The sequence below is a fragment of the Ursus americanus genome, chromosome 1 (assembly GCF_024610735.1).
Source record: "Ursus americanus isolate L20-20 chromosome 1, mUrsAme1.1.p, whole genome shotgun sequence".
NCBI classification, from domain to species: domain Eukaryota; kingdom Metazoa; phylum Chordata; class Mammalia; order Carnivora; family Ursidae; genus Ursus; species Ursus americanus.
In genome coordinates, this window is record NC_142127.1 from 104,436,338 (window position 1) to 104,460,004 (window position 23,667).

General features: G+C 47.6%; 1 protein-coding gene across 23 annotated transcripts in view; it reads left to right on the top strand.

Annotated features, from left to right (window-relative positions):
* LRRFIP1 (LRR binding FLII interacting protein 1) overlaps positions 1-23,667 on the top strand; it is a 139,012-nt gene that overhangs the window by 71,493 nt on the left and 43,852 nt on the right. For 11 of the 23 annotated variants that reach the window (XM_087864777.1, XM_087864709.1, XM_087864755.1 and 8 more), the window contains 7 exons: positions 3,517-3,603; positions 10,313-10,330; positions 13,557-13,604; positions 14,883-14,927; positions 15,464-15,514; positions 18,118-18,156; positions 22,163-22,222. In XM_087864777.1, coding sequence (XP_087720903.1) covers positions 3,517-3,603; positions 10,313-10,330; positions 13,557-13,604; positions 14,883-14,927; positions 15,464-15,514; positions 18,118-18,156; positions 22,163-22,222 — 348 coding nt within the window. The remainder of the gene's footprint in view (positions 1-3,516; positions 3,604-10,312; positions 10,331-13,556; positions 13,605-14,882; positions 14,928-15,463; positions 15,515-18,117; positions 18,157-22,162; positions 22,223-23,667) is intronic. The other 12 variants (XM_045794022.2, XM_087864780.1, XM_045794025.2 and 9 more) reach the window with 6 other exon arrangements.

A 23,667-nucleotide genomic window follows, 5' to 3' on the forward strand; every position in this document is an offset into this window, starting at 1 on the left:
CAGTGTTTTAGGGTGAATTGTGTTGTCAAAACTCTCTAGTTTTGGATTCAGGCCTCTCAGGCCAGGGCCAGGCTGACGACGCTGGTCACAGTCTTGTGCACAAAGTTGGCCATGCAGAGGTTTTGGGCCGGGTTAAATGCTGACCCCTCTGTCTGTTGGGTTTTAATTAGCCAGATTCCCAGAGCCGAGCATGAGCATTACCACTTCCTGCATCACGGGCGTCGTGCTTCCCGCGTAGGAGTCCCCTGCGAGTCCTGAGAGGGGAAGGGGTTTCAGAAGGTGGCGATCCCAAGGATTTGAAATTGTACTGAAGTAGAAATTCATCCCCTTTCTGAATTCAAATCTAAGGTCGATTGACTACAGTCGATGTGTCTTGAGGCTGGCCGATGCGTCCTTCTGAGGAATTTACTCTACAACTTGGTTCATTCCCATGGTTCCTTTACCATCCCAAGCCCAGGTCCTTCCAGTGGGGAGCTGGTGGGTTTTAGTCTGTTGGCGCCATTATCCGCGTGGCCAGGACAGACTTCCTGGGTTGGACATGAGGACCACAGGAGTGGGCAGGCCATGATGGGAGCCTTCTCCTGGCAGGAGGGAGACCCACAGGAGCAGCTGGGATGTAGTCTGTGGTCCGATGGGATATTATTTTGGAGTCCTGCCCATCTGGTGGGGAGGTCGTGCCAGGCGTCAGGGACTGCACGTTCACATAGGTGGTCTCTTCAGGGATCTTGGGCGCGACCCCAAGCAGAGCTAGACGAGAGCAGGGTGGGATGGGATGGGTGTACCCGTGCTCAGATTCCCCACAGGTTAGAGGCTCTAGCCCTGTGAGAGCAGATCCCACCTCCTTGTCTTATTATTATCTCTTGCTGCATAACAAATGTCCCAAATATCCGGAAACCTAAACAGCACACATTTATCATGTTAGGCTCTATGGTCACGGGTCTGGGCACAACTTACTGGATCCTCTGCTCGGGGTCACACAGGCTGCGGTCCTTTCTGAAGCCTGAGGGCCTGTCGAGCTCACAGGGTCATGGGCAGAATTCAGCTCCTTGCTGTTGCAAAACCAAGGTCCTGTTTTCCTGCTCGTTGTCTGCCAGGGTCGCTCGCAGCTCCTACAGCCCACCTGCTGGTCCTTGTCACGTGCCCCTCACACAGGCCAGCCTGCTCTTCAAGGCCAGCAGGAGAGTCTGTCTGACTTCCAGACCCTCTTTTAAAGGGCTCGCCTGATTAGGTGAGGCCCACCCAAGAGAATCTATCTTTTAATTAAGTCAGCTAACGAGGGACCTTAGTTTTGTTTGCGTTTCTTTTTGCCATGTGACGTAACCCAGTCACAGGAGTGACATCTCTCCTGGTCACAGTGCTGCCCACATTCAAGGGGAGAGGGTTACGCGAAGCAAGTGCACCGGGGCAGGAATCTTAGGGACAACCCCCCCCCGAGAATCGGGCCTGCCACACTCCTCTCTGCCTGTGTCCTCCTGGCAGCCCTCCCTTCTTCTGTCCCCTTTCCTGTTTCTCACATTCCCTCTCTGCCCCTCCCCTTCGCCCTCCTCCATGCCCTCCCTTCTCTCTTCCTATCCACCCCCCACCCCCACCGGTCCCAAGCTGGTGGCTCTGGTGGCCTGGTCTGTACCGGCTTAGACACTTAGACCCAGAGCCAGCAGGCAGGGAGCCCAGGCCTCCCCGCAGGAAGGCAGGGAGGCAGGCTGCACTCAGGGCGAACCTAGTTCTCTTGAAGGCCCGGCCATGGGACCATAGCATCTCAGCATGGCTGGATGTCAGTCAGACCTTCCCTTCCCTTCCCCTTGAGCTTTGCTGGAGCTTTTTTAGACCCCGAGTGGCCCTTCACACAGCGTAACAGGGGTTTAGAAAATTGAAAGTGGCACCAAGGTATCAACGTTCTGAAGCAGTTGTGATATTTGACCCCCACCCCCCACCGACTTGAAGAACCTGGGCTTGGGTTGATAAAGGAACCACATGAATGAACCGAGTTAAAGCAGAAATTCCTTATAAGGCCACACACCGGCCAACGTCTGACAGATCAGCTACGGTCAGTTTTCAACCTAGATTCAAATTTGGACGGAAGATACATTTGTAAGGCAGTACAAGTATGGCATGGGGAACATGGACGTCCTTGACACCAGGACCCGCCGCCCCGATGTGAGCCTGGTCCTGTGGGAGAAGCTGCACGATGACACTCGGGCCACCTCCTGCTTGCTGGCCTGCCGGCCACACCGGGAGCACGCTAGCCCCCTCTCATGGCCCTGCTTTAACACCTAAAACTGTATCAACAGAACTGTTGGCAGAAGAATGACAAGTGTATTCATTCCCCAAAAAAACTAAGTGGAAAGGAGATGAAATTTGCTGGACACCAGAAAACCCGAATCCGGGCGCACCTGTGCCAGGTGCTCACTGAGCCGTCACTATGGCTGAAATAGTGACCAGACAGCAGATCTGTGGAGCGGGAAGCAGTGTTTGAGTGGCAGGGTCAAGGGCGCTGGTCAGCCCTGGTCCAGCATTTTCAGTGGTCTTCAGGACAGTTTGGCTAAGTACGTATCCAAGCTGCTCACCAGTTACATGGAGGTGGTTTGTTTGGTTTTGTTTGGATGCAATGCTTCCTACAGCTAGATCCCACCGCCCGTCCTGCTCTGGTCTTACTTGTTTTGAGAAAAGACGAGCTTCCCAGCGCTGCAGGTGTTTGAGGGAGGAGCTGAGGGCAGCAAGGCGTCCTGAGGGTGACTAGACAGGAGTTCTGGAAAGCAGCGTCAGAGTCCCAGCCCTGTGCCCCGGGACAGGTCTAGCAGCCTCTCCAGGCCTCCGCTTCCTGCTCCGCAAAAGGGAGGGGTTGACACAGTGGCCTGTGGTCCTACCCAGCTCTAATACTTTTCTCCGTGCAGTAGTCTGCTGTAGGTCCAGACGACGGCACACTGCCCAGCCCTGCCACTTACAGGCTGTGTGACCGTGGGCAAGTTACATACCCTCTCTGTGCCATAGTTCCCTCCTCTATAAACTGGGCATGGTAATAATATCTACCTAATAGGGCTGTTGCAAGGGGTATATGGTACAATATATATATAGTCCTTAGAACCATGCCCACTTAGGGGCACCTGGGTGGCTCAGCTGGTTAAGCATCTGCCTTCAGCTCAGGTCATGATCTCAGGGTCATGGGATCGCCCCAGGTCAGGCTCGTTAATCAGTGGGGAATCTGCTTCTCCCTCTCCCTCTATCCCTTCCCCCAGCTCGTGCTCTCTCTCGCTCTGTCTCAAATAAATAAATAAAATCTTTAAAAAAAAAAAAAAAAGAACAACTGTGCCTACTTGGCATTTAGTAAGGGCTCCGTAAATGGAAGCGATCCCTATTCCTGTAACTCCTGCCTTCCTGATGACCTTTAACTCGTATGAGTCTGTGATGTGTTACTGTGTATTTATTAAAGCCCAAACAAAGTCTCGTACTACCAGCCTCATTGTTCACACGAGAGGAGCCACTGGTCTGTCTTCTAATGAAATCTCCCGTGTGTTTCAGGCGGAGGCGAGGCTGGCTGCGAAGCGTGCGGCCCGCGCCGAGGCTCGAGAGATCAGAATGAAGGAGCTGGAACGGCAGCAGAAAGAGGTACCCTTTACAGTCGCGTCGGTTCCTCTCTCGGGCATTGTTATTTTGGGTAGGGCGTGCAAGTGCAGAGACACCTGCTGCTGTCGACACACCTGTCCGCCTGACATTGCTCATGATCGGAATGCCCCGTGCCCGTGACTTTCGTTCAAGGTCAGGCAGGGAGTGCGCATAGCACGGATACCAGGCGTGCCTGTCCCAGACCTCGGCCTGCCGGATCCTGACGCGGCCTCCCGCACAGCCGCTTGTCTGCCTACATCCAGCCCAGCCTTCTGGCGGAAAGGAGCCAAGACGTGCTGGTTCTAACCTCGAGGTCACACTGTCCAGCTAGGATCTCGAGCCTCTAAGTTAAAACGTGAAAGAACAGAATATTATTTTTTTAAACTCACCAAACTCTTTTGTTTAAAAATATCTCCCCTGTGGCTTTCACCTGTTGTAGTAAGTTTCATGATGCCTGAAGCCCACATGTGATGCAGGAGACAGAATATACACCGTGGGTGGAAGAGCTAGGGAAGAAACTGCCCCTCCCCGCCCTGGGAAAGGGGACGGGAATGGGCTTACACCCCTGTTAATGCCGTTTGCTACTTATTTTCAAAATCTTGGGCTACAGCCGAGGTCGTGTGGTCAGCAGGGGGACTCTGGAACTTGCGGTTAGAGCAGTGAGCTCTTCTGTGCCCTTGAAGTCCACGTGGTAAAGGAAGCGAGCCCCCGTCCACCAGACCCGTGTTCTCTGTGAGCCACGCCCTGTGGGAGCATCCACACCAGGCCCCACTCGAGGGCTTTCCTTGTTCAGAACATTCGAATTTATTGAGCTGGAGAGAGGCAGCCAGGTGCTTTTCCCAGGGCTGATTTCACGTAGCCAGAATTTTAAAGTTGAGCCAGTATTTCAAAGCATGTGACATTTCCGATAAAACCTGCGTTTCCAGTCTCTCTCCAAATCCTTGCGGATTCCACCCCATGCCCTCACATTCCCCGTCGGGGGAGGCCCGGCCGCCAGCCTGAGGTGCTCATCGCCATTCCCTGCGTGTGGAGGGTACCACGCCATGTGGTAGACAGGTTCATGTGGGGAAGGGGCATGACCAGATTCGAGTTTCGGGAAGAAATCTTTTCCGTGCCACTGGAAGAATGGATTGAAGATGACTAGAAGCTCCAGGCCGGGATGTCACTTAGGAGAGTCAAACCACAGGCCCGGTGGCGGGAAGGCGGGGGCCACCAAGGGAGCCCCCCGGGGATGGGGATGCGGGGGGACGGGGTTCCCGAGAGAAGGGCCACAGCACGCTCCAGCAGCGCCTGGGAAGCAACCAGAGCAGAAGAGCAGGCGGCCGTGGTTCAGCGATGCTGGAGGGGTTACTCGTCCTGTGTTTACAACGCGGGTAAAGCCTCACCAGACATTGGAGGATAATTCACCACGTCCTCCCTGCTCGTTAGAAGTACAGATGCAGCTCTAACTAAGTTCTGGTTTTAAGATATTCTGCTGTAGAATTAACTTCTACTTCGATTTCTTGTACTTTTACTCTGAATTTATGCAAAGCACGGCTTTGGCATTTTCCCAGTGCCTTCCCCCGAGAATCATAGTCGTCATTTTAAAACTGGAAAGAGGCGCTCTGGAATTTTCACGTGGGTGATTTGGACTCGCCTGTTGCACCAATGACTGCCGTGACGCGCCCCCTCAGTTAAGGGTGAGGTTCGGCTCCCGTCGGGATGGGGACCTGATGGATACCCACCCATCAGCTCCAGGGGACAGGTCTCACCAGGAGCGATGGTCAAAGATCCTTGAGAGACGCATTTTCAGAACATCTCTGGAGAAAAGGATCTGAATGGGAGGCCGAGAAAAAGTACAGATCTGGCTGCTTGTAGACTTTGTCACGTACCTGTCTGAGACCCTGTCACTGTGCCGTGACACCAGGCAGCTTCTGCAAACTCAGACTCTGGTATTAATAGTAATCAGAGGCCACCCAATGGAAAAGTTCTTTTAGCCTGAACTGGTTTTTAAAAATAGATATTTTTCCTTTTTCAGCTACTTTTTTCAAACTGCCTGGTGTCCATTTCCCGCTAGAATATTTCTGTTCTTTCAGCAGATACTCATAAGCCCACTGTGTGCAGGACACCGCTGCCCCCTGCCCCGCTGTAGAAAGGAGCACGGCAGTGGGGCGCTAAAGTGTCCCCAGCCTGGGTCGCCAGCTCTGCCTCGCAGGCCGCACCATCGGCGGGGCCGCGGATGCTGCCCTCTCGAGGCTCATTCTATTTTAATCAGCTCCCCTGGTTCTCCAACAGGCCCCTGTCCTTGTTATGTTAAGGTCGTAAGGACTCATAGGGAGAACTTCCCAATACGTGTTCCCGCTCAGCCAGCTTTTCCACAGTTGACCGTGGGTGTGTCTGGTGGCCTGTGGCTGCGTCTGAGCCCGCTATTGGAGCCACGGGGCCGATCTCAGGCAAAGGAGGACAGTGACTGTCCTGCCTTGGGCGCTCAGGATGGTGTTAGTAATCTTCATTTTATCGTCATCCTCCAGCATAAGAGAAATTTACACTTACCAAGAGTACGATATGAAATTTCTACAAAACCAAGATGGGAATGAATTATGCAGTATGTGCACACACATGTTTTCCAGATTGTATGTTTAGATTAACTGTGGCCTGTCCTTAGTGATGGGTGGAGCTGATTTAAATACATGCATGGTAACCTAAGCAGCTTATCATTCACAAAGTCCTTTAGCAAAAGTTCTTGATTTAGAAAATGAAAGTGAAGAATTGAGCCACGAAAATGACGATTTGAGTGGCCTCCTTCAGAAGCAAAGCCCCGCTGCTTCCTTCAGCTCCCGCTGCTCCTTGCAGCAGCCTCACGAGACCGGGAAGTCCCCACAGGGCACGTAGGGCAGGGGAGCCCCCAGTCCCCGCCACACGGCATTTGAACCCGGGCCCGTGCGCTGGCAGAGCCCAGCTCCTGGGCAGTACGGCCCGCCCCCAGCGTTTGGTGCTGGCTGAGGAGCTCAGCTTTGCAGAGAAAAGCTGATTAAAACCAGAGATCTGATAAAAACGCCACAGTTGGCCTCCTCAGTCGTACCCACATTAGAACTGGGACATTCTCCATTTTAACAGCATGTTCCACTTTTGTTGTCAAGACATTGAAGTGGTTCCTGGGAATCAGATGTTGTATCTTGAGTAAAATCCCATGGAATGTCTCACACGAACGCAGGTGGTCACTGGGGTCCCGTCAGTCTTTGCCCCAGAAATGCTTGCAGACGCGGGAGCCGGTGTCCGCCACGTGTGGGGTTGAGTTCTGAGGGGCCCCCAGGAAAGCTTGGCTTTGCCTGTGAGAAAGTACCTCCGGTGAGCATCAGCTTCTTAATTTCTCTTCCCAGTGTGATCTCACCCTGCTCCCTGTGTGATCCCCCAGCCCATTCACCCCTGCTCACCCTGCTTCCTGTGTGATCTCACAGACCATTCACCCATGCTCACCATCCTCCCTGTGTGATCTCACCCTCCTCCCTGTGTGATCCCACAGACCATTCACCTGTGCTCACCGTGCTCCCTGTGTGATCCCACAGCCCATTTACCTGTGCTCATCTGCTCCCTGTGTGATCCCACAGCCCATTCACCTGTGCTCATCTGCTCCCTGTGTGATCCCACAGACCATTCACCCATGCTCATCATCCTCCCTGTGTGATCTCACCCTCCTCCCTGTGTGACCTCACAGACTGGCAGGGAGTTAGTGAAGGCACCTCTACAGTTCCTTCTCTGCTTAACTCAGACTCTTACTTGGGGTCAGTCACGTGCCTGGTGACCAGCTCCCATGGTGTGAATTATGTGTGCACCCTGACAACTTGTATGTGTCAAGGAGGAAGCAAAGATACTAACCCTGGTCCACACAGCCCGTTGGGACCCTGAGTGAAGGAGTGGCACGTGGGATAAGGCAGAACACAGTGACAGCCAGGACAAGGAAGGGGCAAAGCATGGAGGGAGCCCCCCTCCACCCCCCTCCAGTCTGTCCTGCAGTTTGTACTGATCTGGTTGGCTCGGTAGAAGCACTGACCGATCCAAACGATGATTTTGCTAGCAGAAATTTAGGGTCTTTGCAGTTATCATATGATTTCTCTCATCTATGGAACATAAGAACTAGGAAGATCGGTAGGGGAAGAAAGGGATAAAGAAAGGTGGGGTAATCAGAAGAGGGAATGAAGCATGAGAGACTATGGACTCTGGGAAACAAACTGAGGGCTTCAGAGGGGAGGGGGGTGGGGGAATGGGATAGGCTGGTGATGGGTAGTAAGGAGGGCACGTATTGCATGGTGCACTGGGTGTTATATGCAACTAATGAATCATCGACCTTAACATCAAAAAAAAATTTAGGGTCTTTGAAATATGAGAGCATTGCTATTTAAAGTTTGTCTGCTTCTTCAAAAAAAAAGGGGGGGGATTTGAAAGGTTTAAATTAAAATAGGTGTATATTTTCTTGCTAGTCAAAGAGAGCTGGGGTGGGCAGGGGGGAACCACAGGGACGTCCTAGAGCCCCTGGCCCGGGGCAGCACCACACCCGGGTGCTGTCACTCACAGTCTGTGAGGGACTCTGCCTGAGTTTTACTGACAGGCAAGGAAATGGACAGTTGTCCCCACGGCTACAAAGATGGCCGGGATGCCCATGTAGGCCTGACAGCTGCAAAGTGGGGCTCCTAGTACGCCCTTTACCTCTAAATACAGAGACGTAAGTAACAAGAAAACGCAGGGCAGAGTCCATGGGATTCGGGTTGTCTGGCAGCTGGCCGGCCCCATAGCAGAGGGGAAAGAAAAGGTACACAGAATCCAGTCGTCTTACAAGTGGAAGCATCCCCCAGGAGACCAGGGTTTTCGCTGGCGCTGACTTGGAAGGTCAGGATAAGAAACAGAATGGGCGACTTTGTTAGCAAGAGTGGTCCAGAGAACACAGGAGTCGTGGCTGTTCACCCAGTGGGGGCGGGGGGCTGGACCGGTGCGTGCGCACGTGCACACGGGAGGGTCTGTGTGCACCTGTGCAGGGAGAGGCGAGACAAGCTAGCAGGGTCTAAGGATTTAGGGAGGTGTCCAGACAGCACTCCCCTCAGCCCCCCTTTGCATATCACATCTCTGGGCCTGACTATTATTAGAACTAGCGAGCACAATTTGAGGTTATACAATCTGATAGCCCGGGGCACTGGCATTCTAAGTTGTTGGTTAAGTGGAAATGAGTATGCTTTGGAAGGCCAGTGTTTAGCTGGGAGGGCTGGTATTTTGGTGTAAAAAATTGAGAAACATGATCCCTGTTTTCATCTGGCGGCGGGCCACCCACCTCTTACACAGGTGTTTCTGAGCAGGGGCGAGGCGCTCCTGGAGGGGGAGCTCAGATCCGTTAAAGGTGGACAGAGCCTTACATCCCTGGAGGAGGAGCGGTGACTGTCCCTGGGGCCAGGAAGCGGGAAGCCGGTGACAAAGGTTGGGGGTTTCGGAGGTGGGTTGTGGTTGGAGCAGCACGAGCAGCTGGGATACCCCGAGACGGGCATGGAGAGTACAGAGGGGCAAGGTGAGCAGGCAGACACCAGGCTGGAGTGTAGATCTGCCTGCACACCCCACAGACCCTGAGGACGCGGGGCCTGTGAGCGGGCTGTGGCTTTCCCCGGACCAGCCAGGTCCGCCCAGCCCTCCCGTGGCAGCCCCTAGCTCTCTCCATCGTGGTTCTCCTCTGTGCAGACGTGAGACCCGACTGCGGCCTGTGTCCGCTGTGCTGTGGGGCTCTTTGAAAGGATTATGAGCTCCTTTTGAATGGATTCATTAGGGAAGAATAATATGTAGATATTCTGTGGGAACTCCGAGTGAACCTTTTACTTCACACAAAGACCTCCACTAATAGAAACAAAATGGTAATAGATGACCAGCCAATATGATGGACGGGACGCATCTCTTTCATTGCTACTGACCTGACAGGCGTTTTCATGGAATGTACTATGTGTCGTGTGGTCGTAACATTGAAGATGCTCACCTGTGTTCGCCCACGTAAGACTAGAAATGCCAAGCGTTGGCAGTGCCTTGAGTAAAGCCTGGCTCAGCAAATGTTTTGTTCTATGAATGAATGAGTGAGTGAGTCTGGTGTCTCAGTGTTACCTAGTGATTACTGCACAGTTAGGAGAGCCTCTGAAGCAAATGAACATGTCAGTGTGTGATAATCTGCTTTAAAAAAAAAAAAAAACGTGTTTCAATTCTATTCTAGTGATCCCTTCTTCTTTACCTGTCATTTTCCTGGCATTGTTTGTACCTGCAGGAATCAGACCAGGAAAGCATCTTTCTTCCCTATTTGTGAACTTGCCCAGTTGACTTTCCAATTCAGTTTCTGTGCTTTCTTGTTGAACTTTTATCACTGTGCAAAGAAATTTCTAATTGAAGATGAAATGCTTCTCCCCACTGCTGGTAGTGGGTCACGCCGACCCGTGCATTGGAATCGTACCAGGATTCTTGCAGGGGCCCATGTGTGTGCGCCCGGGTTTCACCATTGTATCTAAAATAGAATGTAAAATGAGTTAGGAAATTAATAATTCTTTCAATGACACTTCAAACATTTTTCGCATTCTACCAGCATTCGGTGTTGGGTTTTTTTCCAGTATGGCTTTTATTCACATTTCCAGGGACTTAGAGAACCTTTCTTCCCGATGTATCTACTTTTGTAATTGGATTCATTTCTTTTCCTGTTTCTTTTGTTTCTTCTCTGTAGATCTACCAGGTTCAAAAGGTGGGCTCTGTGTTCTTTGTTTCCTAATTTGCATGCATTCGTTGTTTTCCTTGCCAAGGGCCTGGTCACCTTTCAGAAATAACGCCTTTCATTGAAAATACACGGAAGTATTTACTGCTTCTTTTACTGCTGTTTACAAATTGGTTCCATCAAGAATGCTCGAGTCCCTACTTCCACCCCGAGAAAAAGCAACCATCAGACGCTCCTGGGTCCACAGAATATTTTCCTCAACTCTGCTTTTCTCAAGGAATTAGAAAATTGTTTCTTTGAGGGAAAAAAAATTCTAAGATAAAATCACACATCAGAATTGGGGAAACCTTCGAAGTCAGATATTTAGAGAGAAAGATTATCCTTCCATATGATTTTATTAGAAAAATTTTAAAATCTCAATGCAGATTACCACACATTGAGAGATTATTACATACTGATTTAAAAATCGGATTTAAAAAAATGATACAACAGTAACACCCAATAGCTTAAAATAAACTTGCCGTCCATCCCTAAACATTCAGGATGGTAACGTGCATGTGTATTTCCTAGGCCACTTAGAAGCGGCTAAGATTTAGAAAGAAATACACTAGCAGGCCAGGCACACAAAGCAAGGTCGGAAACAACCAGATCAGTGGCTCCTGATTCTGCGACGATGATGGAACAAGTGGTTGGTTCCCTGACAATTCATAGACTGTGTCTACAGTGAGTCCTTTCCAGACCTGAATCTAGTTTGTTACTTTCGATGTCTATCATAGTTGCTTTTTATAAAACTATTTAGTTTATAGATAAAGAAGAACGGTATTTTTTTTCTTTTAGAGCAGCTAAGAAAATCAAAATAAGATGGCCGTTTCAGAGGTTAGAGTAAGCAGGTCCTTCTAAACACACGGTCAGTAGATTTAAAATTCCGGCCGTGGATTCCTGTTCTCGCTACAATACCGGATTGCCTTTGCTTCCTGTCCCCCACCCCCAGTCTGCGTAACTACTGTCTAGAGGAGTGTGGAGAAATCAGATAAGTAGGTGCCAGAATCTGTTTGCGCTTTATTAGTTTCGTAGGCTCTGGTATTGGAATTCATGTGGAAGCTGGGTCCAAACATACGGGGTCTCAGAAGAATTTAACAAGTAAGAGGCAAAGCTGGCAGGGCTGGGGAACCCTCCCTGTGACAAATTGTCCAAAACCAAGAAAAGAGACCCCGCCTAGTAATTAACACTTTGGTTCATTCCTTTCTAGTTCCAGATCACTATTATTTTTCTGGTTAGTAATTCACCAGGGATACAATGTTAGACCTTTGTCAGAATGTTAACTTGTATACAGAGTAACTCTAGAAAGGAGCTCAGGAAGTCCACAGAAGAAAAGCAGATACACATTTTTATAATAAAGATGTGCCAAGGGAAGGGAAGGCTCTCCTTATCATTAAGATTTGAGAAAAGGAAGAGGAGGCAGTAAACATCTCTCTCGGCCCACTTGGCTGTTCTGTGTGATGGTTTCTCTTCTACTGAATCAAAGCTATTTCTGAAAGTCGAGCACCTTTTGTATTGTAAGTCTGGCTCCTGCTTCCTCTGCATGACTCACTGGCTAATCATAGTCGTTTACATTTGAAACATTGTACGCTTTCCGCACTTGGCTGTGCTAGCCTGCTCACTAACATCAGAGCTTCCACTTAGTTCACTTGTGGGGGGGGGGGGGGCGCTGCTCTCCGTCCCTGAAATGACGGGGGAAACGTAGCTACAGGCGTAGGAGTGATGTATAAGGTCAGCATGAGCTAGATGGAAGATTTTGAATGCTGAGTGTTATTTTTATCACAAAAAGAGCAAGAGATGGTGTGCAGCATTTGATATAAGTATAGAATTGGCAAAAAAGGAAGATATGGAAATAGAAAACGGATCATACAGACTTCTGTTGGAATTGAAATAATTTTTGTGCCTTTATATAGGCCCCCCCTTAAAAAAAAAAGACTGTCTTCTTTCTTTGTAATCAAGCCATGAGCTGAAGAGGGTTGATGTCCTCACATTTTACAGGTGAGAAGCCTGGAATTTGGCTGTGAGAGCGGGGCCAACATTAATTGAATGCAAATGGCTTTAAGCTGTTGCATTTCAGCTAACTTGAGTTAAAGCCTCAAAGTAAAGAACGTGACTTACAGAAGAAGAGTCGGCTCATGTAGTTTCGATATGTTCCATTTCTGTATTGGTTGAAATTTGAAAGCATGATTAAATTCTCCCTCCAGTTTTTTCTCTTCCACTTTCCTGCTTAGCATCCTAAGAGAAAGGGACAAGACAGTCGGGGTGCCATTATATTTAAATTCTGGCCACCCTTCAAAATAAACTGAAACTAAGCCAAACATAGCAGCATGTTTTGGCAATTAGAAAACAGTTTCAAAACTTGTCTTGGACTTCTAGCATCTAATATTTTTTTCTGATTAGAAAGTTTTAACGTATAAAGAGGAAACTCATCTATGGTAGATGACGTGGAGGTTTGGTTGGTTATTCCTTGCTTTTCCTTTTGGAATTGTGGGAAAAGTGACGAGAAAAGCAGAACCCCATTATTTGAGACTAGACTTGGGCTCCCGCCTATCTTGGGAATTACTATATTTAGTAAGGGCAGTAGCCATTCTGAATCCGCTTTTCTAATTTTAACTTGGACCACCGGGGCTGGGACAAGCAAGGTAAAAACATGGGGGCATTAGCTAAAGAAAATGCCAAATATAACCTGCTACCATAATTTTTTTTTCTGTTCCAAGCCCTCTTCTTAGCCACTCAGTCATCTTTCCATCGGTAACATGCTATAAAGACATCCAAAGAACGTAAATTCTCACGGGCCTAAATTTAGCCTAGATATCCAATAGCCAGAGCAAGGGCTCCAGAGACCTAGGGGTCATCACGCACTCTGTCCCCATCCCCTGGGCTTTCTCGCGGCTGTAGCTGCTTGAGTGTCTTCGTTCCGCAGGCTTGAACAGCCTCACGCAGGGGCTGCTTGGCCAAGTTTCAGCTCCCGCCCCACCGTGCTCCGCCCTGGCCCGTGGGCTTGCCTGGGAGGGCGGGATGAGGAGGTCTCCACGCACAGGCTCCCCAACACCGGGGGCGCTCCCTGCAGAGCTCCGAGTGTGGTGTTTACCGCTGTGCTTCCGCTTGTTCCCTTCCCCGTGTGGCTTGGGCAGCAGTTTGAAGATGCATGTCTGAACAGTTTCTTACTGGTTACCATTTCACGTCTTGCCTAATTTTCTTTCCTTTCTGTCTATAGAAATATTATGGGCTGGATACAAAATGGGGTGACATCGAGCAGTGGATGGTAGGCCTTGAATACAATTTTAAGCTGAACTGGTTTATAATTTGATTCTTATGAACTTTAATTATGTTGCTAGATTCCTACTGTACCATAATTTAATACTGAGAGATTTTCTTCCAGGGACTTCTGCATCTGGCCTGATTGCTTACATCCGTATGAAGCTGGGTTAGAAATGGTCCTGGCCGGCGTTTTGTCTGGTCTGGTCAGTAGCTGCTGACTCCTGGAGTCTCCAGGCTAGTGGCTTGTGGTCTCCAGTGCCACCGCCTCCCTGTCTCCTGGGGCAGAGGGCTCTCCATTTTACACACTCAGGAGGAGATGGTGCCCCAGGCATGAGGTTCTAGAAGGGGGGTGTTCCCCTTGCTGTCCACTGGCCCCAAGAGAACATGGACCCACTCCTTCTCTCCTTAATTCGTCCATATGAGTTCCTCCCACCTCCTCCTGTCCTTGACACATACCGAGTGGCCTCATGGGCATCATCCCATACTTTTAGTAACTGAGAGCCTGGCCAGTGTGGAAATGTCATATTCGATGTCCCTTATGCACAAATAATCCAAGGAAATGTAAAATTGCCTCCTGCTATGTTAGACACCTGTGTAGAACAGGAAAGAGAATTGTTCCTGAAATATAAACAGTATACACTTCCTCTATTGGAAGAAATGATCGATTTCAGCCTTCACTATGGTAAACCATCGTTTTAAGCTGCTATGGCAGATGTATTTTTATCGGATCTTCAGAGCCAGTTAAAAGATGCCTCATTGTCCTCTATACCACTGAGAAAGCAAAAAAACACTGCTAATCAAAATGGGAACAACTTTGATGGTAAGATACGCCCCCACTCCAGAGATGTCCGGATGTGAAAAACTGTGTGTGTCTCGGAATGCACAAAATGTACTAGATTGGGCGACATCCTTATTAGAGCTTTTATGGACATGATTTATCTCCTGATTCCCAAAGGAAAGAGAATAAGGTTCTGACTGTAGGCGGGAAAGTAGGTTGGTTGAAATGGACCACACTGAGGAGGTTGGGAACAAACGAAGGCCCATCTTCCCCCCAACACACACTTTTAAAGCCAAAATGAAATATGCCAATTACTCATGTGCTTACAACCCCCCCCAAAGAAAACATTCTTCCTTGGTGGTTTAGTTGGAGACTTTTAATGGCATCAAAGAAAATATTTGTTTGACATTTGTAACAAATACTGTGTTGTATCACAACCAGACTAAAGGTTTCTGTTGTGTCTGTATCTGACCTTTAATACTGTTTCTTCCATTGCTTTGGTAGGAAGACAGTGAGCGCTATTCACGTCGATCCAGAAGAAACACATCGGTTAGTACCGTGTTCACTTTGACTGAAGTCTGATTTGTAGTTGTGGCGGCTGAAATACATGAATCAGATCTATCTTAGTGATGCTTATGAAAGAAACTACCTGCTACTATCATTACCTAAACAAAGATTGTGGACCCTGCTTTTAGCATTTTGACCTAACTTTGTGAGGGGAGAATGGGAAATTTCTGAGTACTAATATATTCATGACAGTTTAATGCTCTTTTGCTATCCAGTACCCACGAATAATTAGCAGAGGGATACGCATGGAGGCTGTGTGTCTGTAGTTTATCAGCAAAGTAAATAACACCACTTCAGTGAAATTAACTGAAAGCGGTATCATCCAGAAACAGCCCTCTGTAAACAGAGGTGCACACACGGCCCACATCGGGGAGACGGAGGCTCGGGTCCACCGAGGTTTCCAGAGGCGCCTGACCTGCCCCACTGCTGTGGTGTCCGGTCGGCACATCTCTCTGAAAGCTGGATGTGGGTTTCTTTATGTTACGCTTCATGTTTGTTCTCATCCTTTCTTTTACTAGGCTTCTGAGGAAGATGAGCGCATGTCAGTGGGTAGTCGTGGAAGTCTGAGGGTCAGTAACCACAATGATTGGGTTTGCATGGTACAGTTTACGGTTGGCCGTCTTTGCTGCTGTATCCCTGCATTCAGACTTCCTGTTCATTACCCCACAGTCTAACCGAGAAGCTGCTCTTTTGAAATCTAATCCATGGGGGTGGGGGGGGGCGTCTCCTTGTGTTGCAGAGAGATTATTGATAAGCATGGGCACCTGTGTTGTGTCTTCCTCCCAAGAGTGGAAATCATACTGTTTTTATATTCCCCCACATCACAGCACTGCCACGCCTTGACTAAGTGGTCTTGGCAATGCTGCTGTGATGAAGGGGCCCGTTTGCCTACGTGCTCCCAGTCAAATTTGCATTCCAGGTAAAGTGACTGTTATTCAGCGCTGTTTTTGCGTAGCTCCTTGAAAGCTGCCCTACGCTGCCTGGTGGAAAATTGGAGCAGGTTGGATCCAGGAGACCCAGGTCTCCTCACCCTCGAGAGTCTTACCTTTGGTCAGCTGTGATGAAATCTCTTCATCACTCACAGCTTGATGGTCGATAAAGACAAATACATATTTTTCCTTAAACATTCCAAAAATCTTCATAATGAGGCTTGAAAACATTGCATGCCTTGGGAAGTGAAGGAGAGAAACTGTGTTTTGCTTAGTGCTTTAAGTCAGCGAGTTACTCTGAGCATGTCAGTTTTACTTACCACCGGGTTACAGTTGCTGTCACTGCTGGTAGAAGTAGGTCTCAACGCGGCCACTCCGTTGTGCTCAAGAACCGTATAGAGCAGAAGGCTTGTTTTTGATCACTGTGACAATTAAATGAGACAATTAAACCTCGATTTCTTCTATGCACTGTGAATGTGCATTTCACCTGGCCGTTCACAACAGTAACTGTAAAGGTGATACGTTGTTCTGTCATTCTGACAGCAATCATTGTCCTTGTCCTAGCAGTAGTGCCAAAGCAGATCCATAGTGATTTTTCCAGAAAGTAACGGTTCAGCTGTGAAGTCAGTTGAAGAGCTTCCTTGCCCTCTGAAACTTTCCCCTTAGCCATACCGTTATAACTTCCTCAAAGATCTTGTCTCTGACAAGTCAAGCTAGAGGAAGTAACATTTATCTAACCAAAACATTATAAATGCAAACCTCAGTTTGCAGAATCTGTGTCAGAGACACGGAAATGACAGCTGTTGGGCAGGCCCAGAAGAAGGCTAGGTCCTTGAAACCAAGAGAAGAAGATACTGTTTCCAGGAGGAGGGGTGGGGGTCAAGGGAGCATTGGACCAAGGGCTGACCACTGGCCTTAGCGTCATGGAGGACGTCAGTGACCTTGACAAGGAAACTTTTGGTGGAAGTGGTGAGAACAAAACCTGATTAATGCAGGCTCAAGAGAGGACAGCAGAGAAATTGTACACAGAATCCAGACCTATCACGGTATCATTTTCAGATCTGTGAGCCTCCTGAAATTGTATTCAAGAGTTTGTGTGTACTTGGATTTTTCTGGGAAAAGAATTTGTCTGTTTCCTAAGATTCTCAGAAAGATTCCTGATCCCAAAGAGTTTAAAACTATTAAAATCATTGTTTATAGCATTCATTTCATTTTCAATGATTTTAACCAGACATGAGTTAAATTTCTTTGCTAGACACCATTCTCTGCCAAGATTTCAAGCATATTTGTTTTAAGGTATAAAATTTTATAGAAGAGGCCCACAATCTGGACATTAAATAAGAGAGGGGCAGAAAGTGGAAAATCAACAGTGGACAGAATTCTTGTGTTTAGCCAGGTGGTTTCCTACACTATTCTTTCCCATGATAAACGTGGTCTAAAGAAATAATATTAAAAAAAAAAAAAAAGCCACAGACCTTGAGAACTTAGATCCTGGAGGTAAGAGTCAGACCTCATAACTCTGACAGGTTCAGGACAAGCCCAGAGCAGTGAGGAGGTGACAGTATCAGTCCCCAAGCTCTCTGGGGCCGGAGGCTCTCTGGCCTCCATTGGTTGGTGGACCAGCTGCCCTGCCGAGAAGAACCTTCTCTCACCCCCCTGTGCCAGGTCAGTGTGTGCTGCTTTGATGTATCTTAATATTCTGAAATCTTTAGTTTGCAAAGTTCAAAGATCATATCTTTTATTTCTTGACATTCTCAAAATACAGGCCTTCTTCGTTCAACTGGCAGTGATGGTAAACCCTTAAAAATGGGGGCAAATTTTCCTTTCCTAGTGTTTGCATGGGCATTCTTCTCAGTAAACCTAGATTTCGGATATCATGAGATTTTACTTTTTCTTATTTAAAAATTGATAATGATGCATGTATTCACCTTTCGCCTAATATGAATAGAATGTATCTTGTAGAGGAGGAAGTAAGATTGCTCAAACTGCTTCAGACTTCATGAATTATAGCAACGTTTGCCATACAAGTTTTATTTAATGTCACTGGGTTTTATGATGACTGTCATTCTAAGGCGATTCCTTTTGTACATGAGATCCTGAAAGTCATATAAAAATGTAATTTTGTCAAGATTTCAAGATTACCTGGCTTTTGCTTTATGTTTTCTGATGTTTGGGTTAGCGTTCTAATTGATTTTGGCAACTCTGTTTTCTGTTCTTTTCCTCTTCCACCCTCATGCGGACAGTCGCAGCCTGACTTGGAGTATGGGGGTCCTTACGCCTGGGTGAGACGGTCGGATAGATGTTGAGGCATGATCCTAATAGTGCTGTGTGATGGGGAATAACCTGTGATGTTTCCACTAATCTCGTGGGCGTGTTTGTACAAAAAGCCAAGTATATCTTTGTCCAGAAAGACACACATGCTGTCCACCAGGCCCCCTTGGGGGAGGGGTGCCGCAGGCCGGAGGGCAGGTGCACCTACCAGAGTGAGCGCTCTTCTTGCAGAGCCCCGGCTGTGTCTCTGATGCTCAGGGTCAGGCCCTGTGCTTGACCACACTCACGCACCGCTCGGTCTTTGAGCACCAGCTGTTTGCCACGCACTGTGCTAACAGCTGTGGATACCAAGACGGGACCAGAGTGTCTTGCTTTCAAGGAACTCAACTCAAATCAAGAATTCCCAAAACTTCTACATTTCCTTTCAAAGATTAAAGTTAGTCATTTTCTCTAACGAAAAATCCATTATTTTTTAATCTGCACCCTAAATGTGCATTCTGGCCCCTTTGCCAAAAAGTGCTGTTTTAGAAAGACCGCGATTCTGGTACCAAAAATGAAATCTTCAGATTTAAATTTGGAATTTCCCTTCTTACGTCTGTCTGTCTGCACCCTTTGCACAGAAAAACATGTACATCTGAAAACCTGTACGTTTAAGTGACACCAAAAGAGAGAGAAACTTCATCTCGCAGAAATGAGCAAGAACGCGCTTCTGCACCGAAGTGGTTCTGGCAGATCGTGCACTGCTTCGTTTCTTCTCTTCTCCTGAAAGCATCTTGTGCTTCATTCATTCCACCACCCTTCAAAATTATTTAACAACTTACTGTTTTTAAAATGTAGTTTTTACCTTGAAGACGGTAACGAATAGTGCCGTGCTTGCCCCCCAGCCTCCTGGAAGGGCTGCAGCTCACCGCTTGACGGATGGGAGCCAGCGGCCAAGGGGGAGCCAGGCATTCCAGCCCGTTCTTGGCCTCAGCCACAGGCGAGCGGTAGATCCGCCGTGGAGAACGTGAAGCACAGAGTCACGTAACTAGATTCAGGACGTGCTCTTCACGGAAGCTCCCAGGGCGCTTCACAGTGACTCTGTAATTCTAGCAGCTCTTCCGTTCTCTAAGTAAATGTACGCACAGCTCCTTTCCAGATTTTTAACCATCTTATTTTAATCTCAAAGCTCTCTCTGTCAAATAAATAAATAAAAACTTAAAAACAAAAAAACAAAAAACAAAGTAAACTCTATTTAAGGGCCAGTCCCTGGTGGAATGAATGAGTACACGTGTTAGCAATAGTCAGAAACACATTCTGGATTTTGCTTTTATTTTCAGTTTTCATTCTGTTTTCAGACTGAGTTGAGTGCATGAAATACCGCACTTCAGAGTTTTGATTTGGCCGTTCTTATTTTGCTTCCCATCTCTCCTGCCCTTGGATGTGATCTTTTGACAGTATAAAAATGATCTAACATCATTAACCAAACAAAATAGCGGTTGACGTTTGCTTGCACGGTCAACGTGAAGTGCGCTCGTGGTCTGATAGCAACGGCACAGTAGTTGGGAGCCTTCTGACTAATCACAAGATACCGCTGGAATCACTGGCTCTGATACGGTGTTCATTCTTGTATCTTACACTCTTTTAGAGAACACTAATCTGTGACTGTCTTCTGTATTCTGTTCTGAGAGCAGCGCTCCTCCGTGTTACTGTGTGTAAGATTCACCTAGGAAGCTTATGAAAATGCGCATTCCCCAGCCCCAGCTTTAGGTCTTCTGACTGCCCAGGTCAGGGGCCCGTGGTCCTGAGAAGCACACGAGGTGACCGTGAGCAGGTGGTCTGCACAGTAAGGGGTGTTGAAAAAACAATCTCTAAGCAAAGGAAATTGACCATCCGAGACCTGACTTCAGATGGAGTTCATACACCATCTATGGACTTTTTATTCTAATGCATTAATTTTCAACTCTCCTTATCCTGTTATGCGAGGTAGAAACAGCTCCACCCACCCAGATCCAACACATAAAAATCATCCAAGAGGAAAATGTTGGTGGTGTTCTTTAAGAGGTCAAAGTCCTTTTCACCATAGGGATGTCAACGAGAACCTATACATTGGAGAATGCATGCTAGGAATATATTCTCTGTAACAGAATTCCTTTACAACAGAAGAGCGTGGATGTCCACAGAGCCTGTGAAGGGAAAGTCTTCCTGCACGGCCACGGAAGGCTGGAAGAGAAACGGTGACAGATGAGGGGCGCACTTGCTCTCCCGTCCTTCACCGTGCTCTGCTCTGTGCTACAGGCGGCATAGAAATTTGAGATGACCAAAAGAAAGTTTTTCTAGAGCAGCACGTAGTCCCCAAAGCAACAGTGGAAAGCCAGAGGGCTTATATGTGGAATATATTTTACTTCCTCACTAATTAGTAAAGTCAAAGTCATCTAAAATTGATTGATGTTAGCCTTTATCATTATACTAATTTTTTTCCAGGAATGAGTTTCTAAACAGCTACCAAGAGAGTAAGACTATGGTCTGAAATACACAAGTCCTCAACACACACTCCCATCTCAGATAGTCTGGTCGGTTGAGAGAGAGAAAAGGAAAGTAGATTGAGTAAAACCCCTGCCTGTCTCTGAGGGTTTTTTACTATCAAATTTATTTCAGAGATGTTTTAACATTACTCGTGGAGTTTTCACATTTAAAGTTGAAGAATTTCTACATACTCTTCTGCTTCATTTAGAAACTTCAGCTTGACTTGTTTTTGAGTTGTAAGTAAACTTGTAGTTGGATAGTCAAGATTTCGTGAATCTGGATTTATGATCTGTCTGGAAGTTCATTTACTTATCCTCCACTCGTGTCATAGTTGCAACACACATGCTAACTAGTCTCCCGTCGCCCGACCCTGTAAACGAGGACACGCTCCTGTTCCCATGGGCGCTGGGGACCTTCCACGGCCGCTCACTCCACCGTCCGCTCAGCACACGTTCAGGGGGCGCTGTTCCTGGCTAATCAGGTTTAACCCTCCGCGGCCTTGTCAAGTGCCTATTTCTATGCACATTTGCACAGCTGAGGAAGTGGCTGGAGGTGCCAACGGATTAAACAAGCCTGTGTAATCATGTCACGTGATAGAGCACTGATTGGAATTTGTACTCCTGTCCTTTACCCCCTGGCATCTCCTTCCAGTTTTACCAGTTGTGTGGACTGCTTTCCGTTTTCTGTCTCGAGAGCTGGTTGTGTCTCTGACACTTGGCAGCTCTTGTCTTCAATCGGCAGAAATGTCCTTATAGATGAATGAGACCAATTCTAGAAGGGCTGGGCTTTGGCTGGGGGCATGTGAGTGCAGAGGTAGGAAGAGAAGGGAGGTGGGCACACACTTAATCTTTCTCTTTTCTGGAGGACACGTTAGGAGCTCATGAACTGTATCCTCAGACTTCATTTTGAAAAGCAAAGTAGGAAGACTGGATGAATGAGGAGCTCCCGCAGAGGATACGCACCCACCATAAACGTGTTTTCCACGATGAGCTTCTGCACTGAATTATAGATTGAACAGAAGCTATTTCCAAATCCTCTGGATACAACTTCACAATGGGCCATAGTTTTCAAGGACTTACCTGTGAACCAAGAACCGAAACCTGACTGACGCAGGCCGGGTCATGACCCCACTTGCGTGGCATTCCAGCTGCTGCAAAGCTAGGACTTCCGTGGCCATGAACCTGTAAACAGGGAAAGTGCTGACGAAAGCAGCTGCGCCGTGCCCATACGCTGCACCCCACAGAAGTCCTAGAGTGACCTGTAGCCACAAGTAACACGACCTGGGCTGATCGGATGAGCCTGACCGTCCGATTTCTCCCAAGTCGCGGTAGAGCAGATCGGAAGCATGGAGGCATCTCGGGGCATGCTGAGACGTGTGTTATCCCGGGCTGGTCGCGCCTCTGGTCCACTAACAAAGCCCAGTTTATACCCAGCTAACTCTTCCTTGCAGACGTGTGCTGCGTCTTCATTTGTATACTGATGTCCGTTTTCTTCTTTTCTTCATTGAAACAGACAAATGGTTATGATGGAGAGATATATGGATCGCAGTCCCTGAATAGAAGATCTGGCAGGGTCAGTATAGTAAATTTGCATGACACAAGATGGAAACAGATTGCTGCAAAGCTGAAAAAAATATATATTGCTAAATTTAGCTTCTTTGCCTTTTTTTTCTGTGCTACAGCGGGTCTCTCCCCCTTCCCCAGTCCCAGCCCATGAAAGAATGAAAACTGATTTTTTCAACTGATAAACATTCTTAGAATGTTAGCCTTCTAACATTCTTAGTGTTACTATAAGAGATCGATATTAAAAAGAATCTCTTAAGTTTAAAAATATGTTGAATTAAATACTAGCTCTTTCATTATTTTGTTGCCCTAGGTGTATGTGCCTAATGTCTATATTAAGTATATTCAGCTTTCAAATATACTTACATTCAACATTCTCACCCTCTGTGCCCATCTCTCATTTGTCATTTTATTTTTTTTAAGACTTTATTTATTTATTTATTTATTTATTTATTTGACAGAGAGAGAGCACAAGCAGGGGGAGCAGCAGAGGGAGACGGAGAAGCAGGCTTTCTGCTGAGCAGGACCTGAGTTGAAGGCAGGCACTTAACGGTCTGAGCCACCCAGGCGCCCCCCATTTGCCATTTTAAAGATGTATATTAGAGACCCTGTGTCCCTGAGTACAGGCACGGGAGGCAGCGGGGAGCAGGGTAGTGCTCTGTGCGGGGAGGAAGGAGAAAGGGATTAAGGGCAGGAGAGTCCGAGAGAAGTGGGAGGGCTTTGAGTTCAGCAGGGAGGTCATGACTACAGATCTGGTGTGCAGGAAATTAACTAAAACCTTCCTATTCTACATTTGCTTTATTTTTTTTCTTATAGTAAATTTTACTAGTTGTGGATATAGTAAATTTTCATTTACCTTAATCTTATTTAGATATACCCTATATACACTTGAATTATATTTTCAGGTTTCAGAGGGGTAACCCAGTCCCATCTTAGCTTTCTGAAACTGGCTGATGAGGTTTTTAGTGTCTCGTCCTATTAAGGGTGGCATACATGTCCATTTCATCGAAACTTTTCTCATTCCGGTTTAAAGGCTGCGTCTTCCTATTTATGTTTTTACACAGACAGCCTTTGGATTATGTTTTTAAGAAACGCAGTAGTCCAGGGACAGAAGCAAGCAACATGCCATTCTGTCGTCATGGGGCGTGGACAGTTTTGTTTCCTGCTCAGCCTTCCTCCGGATGGTTCCGTGCCGGCTCCATAGGACAGGCGCGGCAGAACTCTCTGCTGGCCCAGACTGCTTGTCGGGGCTGTGTTGACTAATTAGCAACTTTTCACCAGGATCGATCATAAAGAACTCTCGTTTAGAACTGGAAGTTACTATAGAAGTTCTGTAATCCACTTTCTACCCAGCGGTAACATTCTTTTCTAGAATATCCCAGACGTGTGGCTGGCAGCACGCCAGGGACAGTAGAGAGAGCGCCAAGCTCTGTCATACATACGTCCATGTAGCTT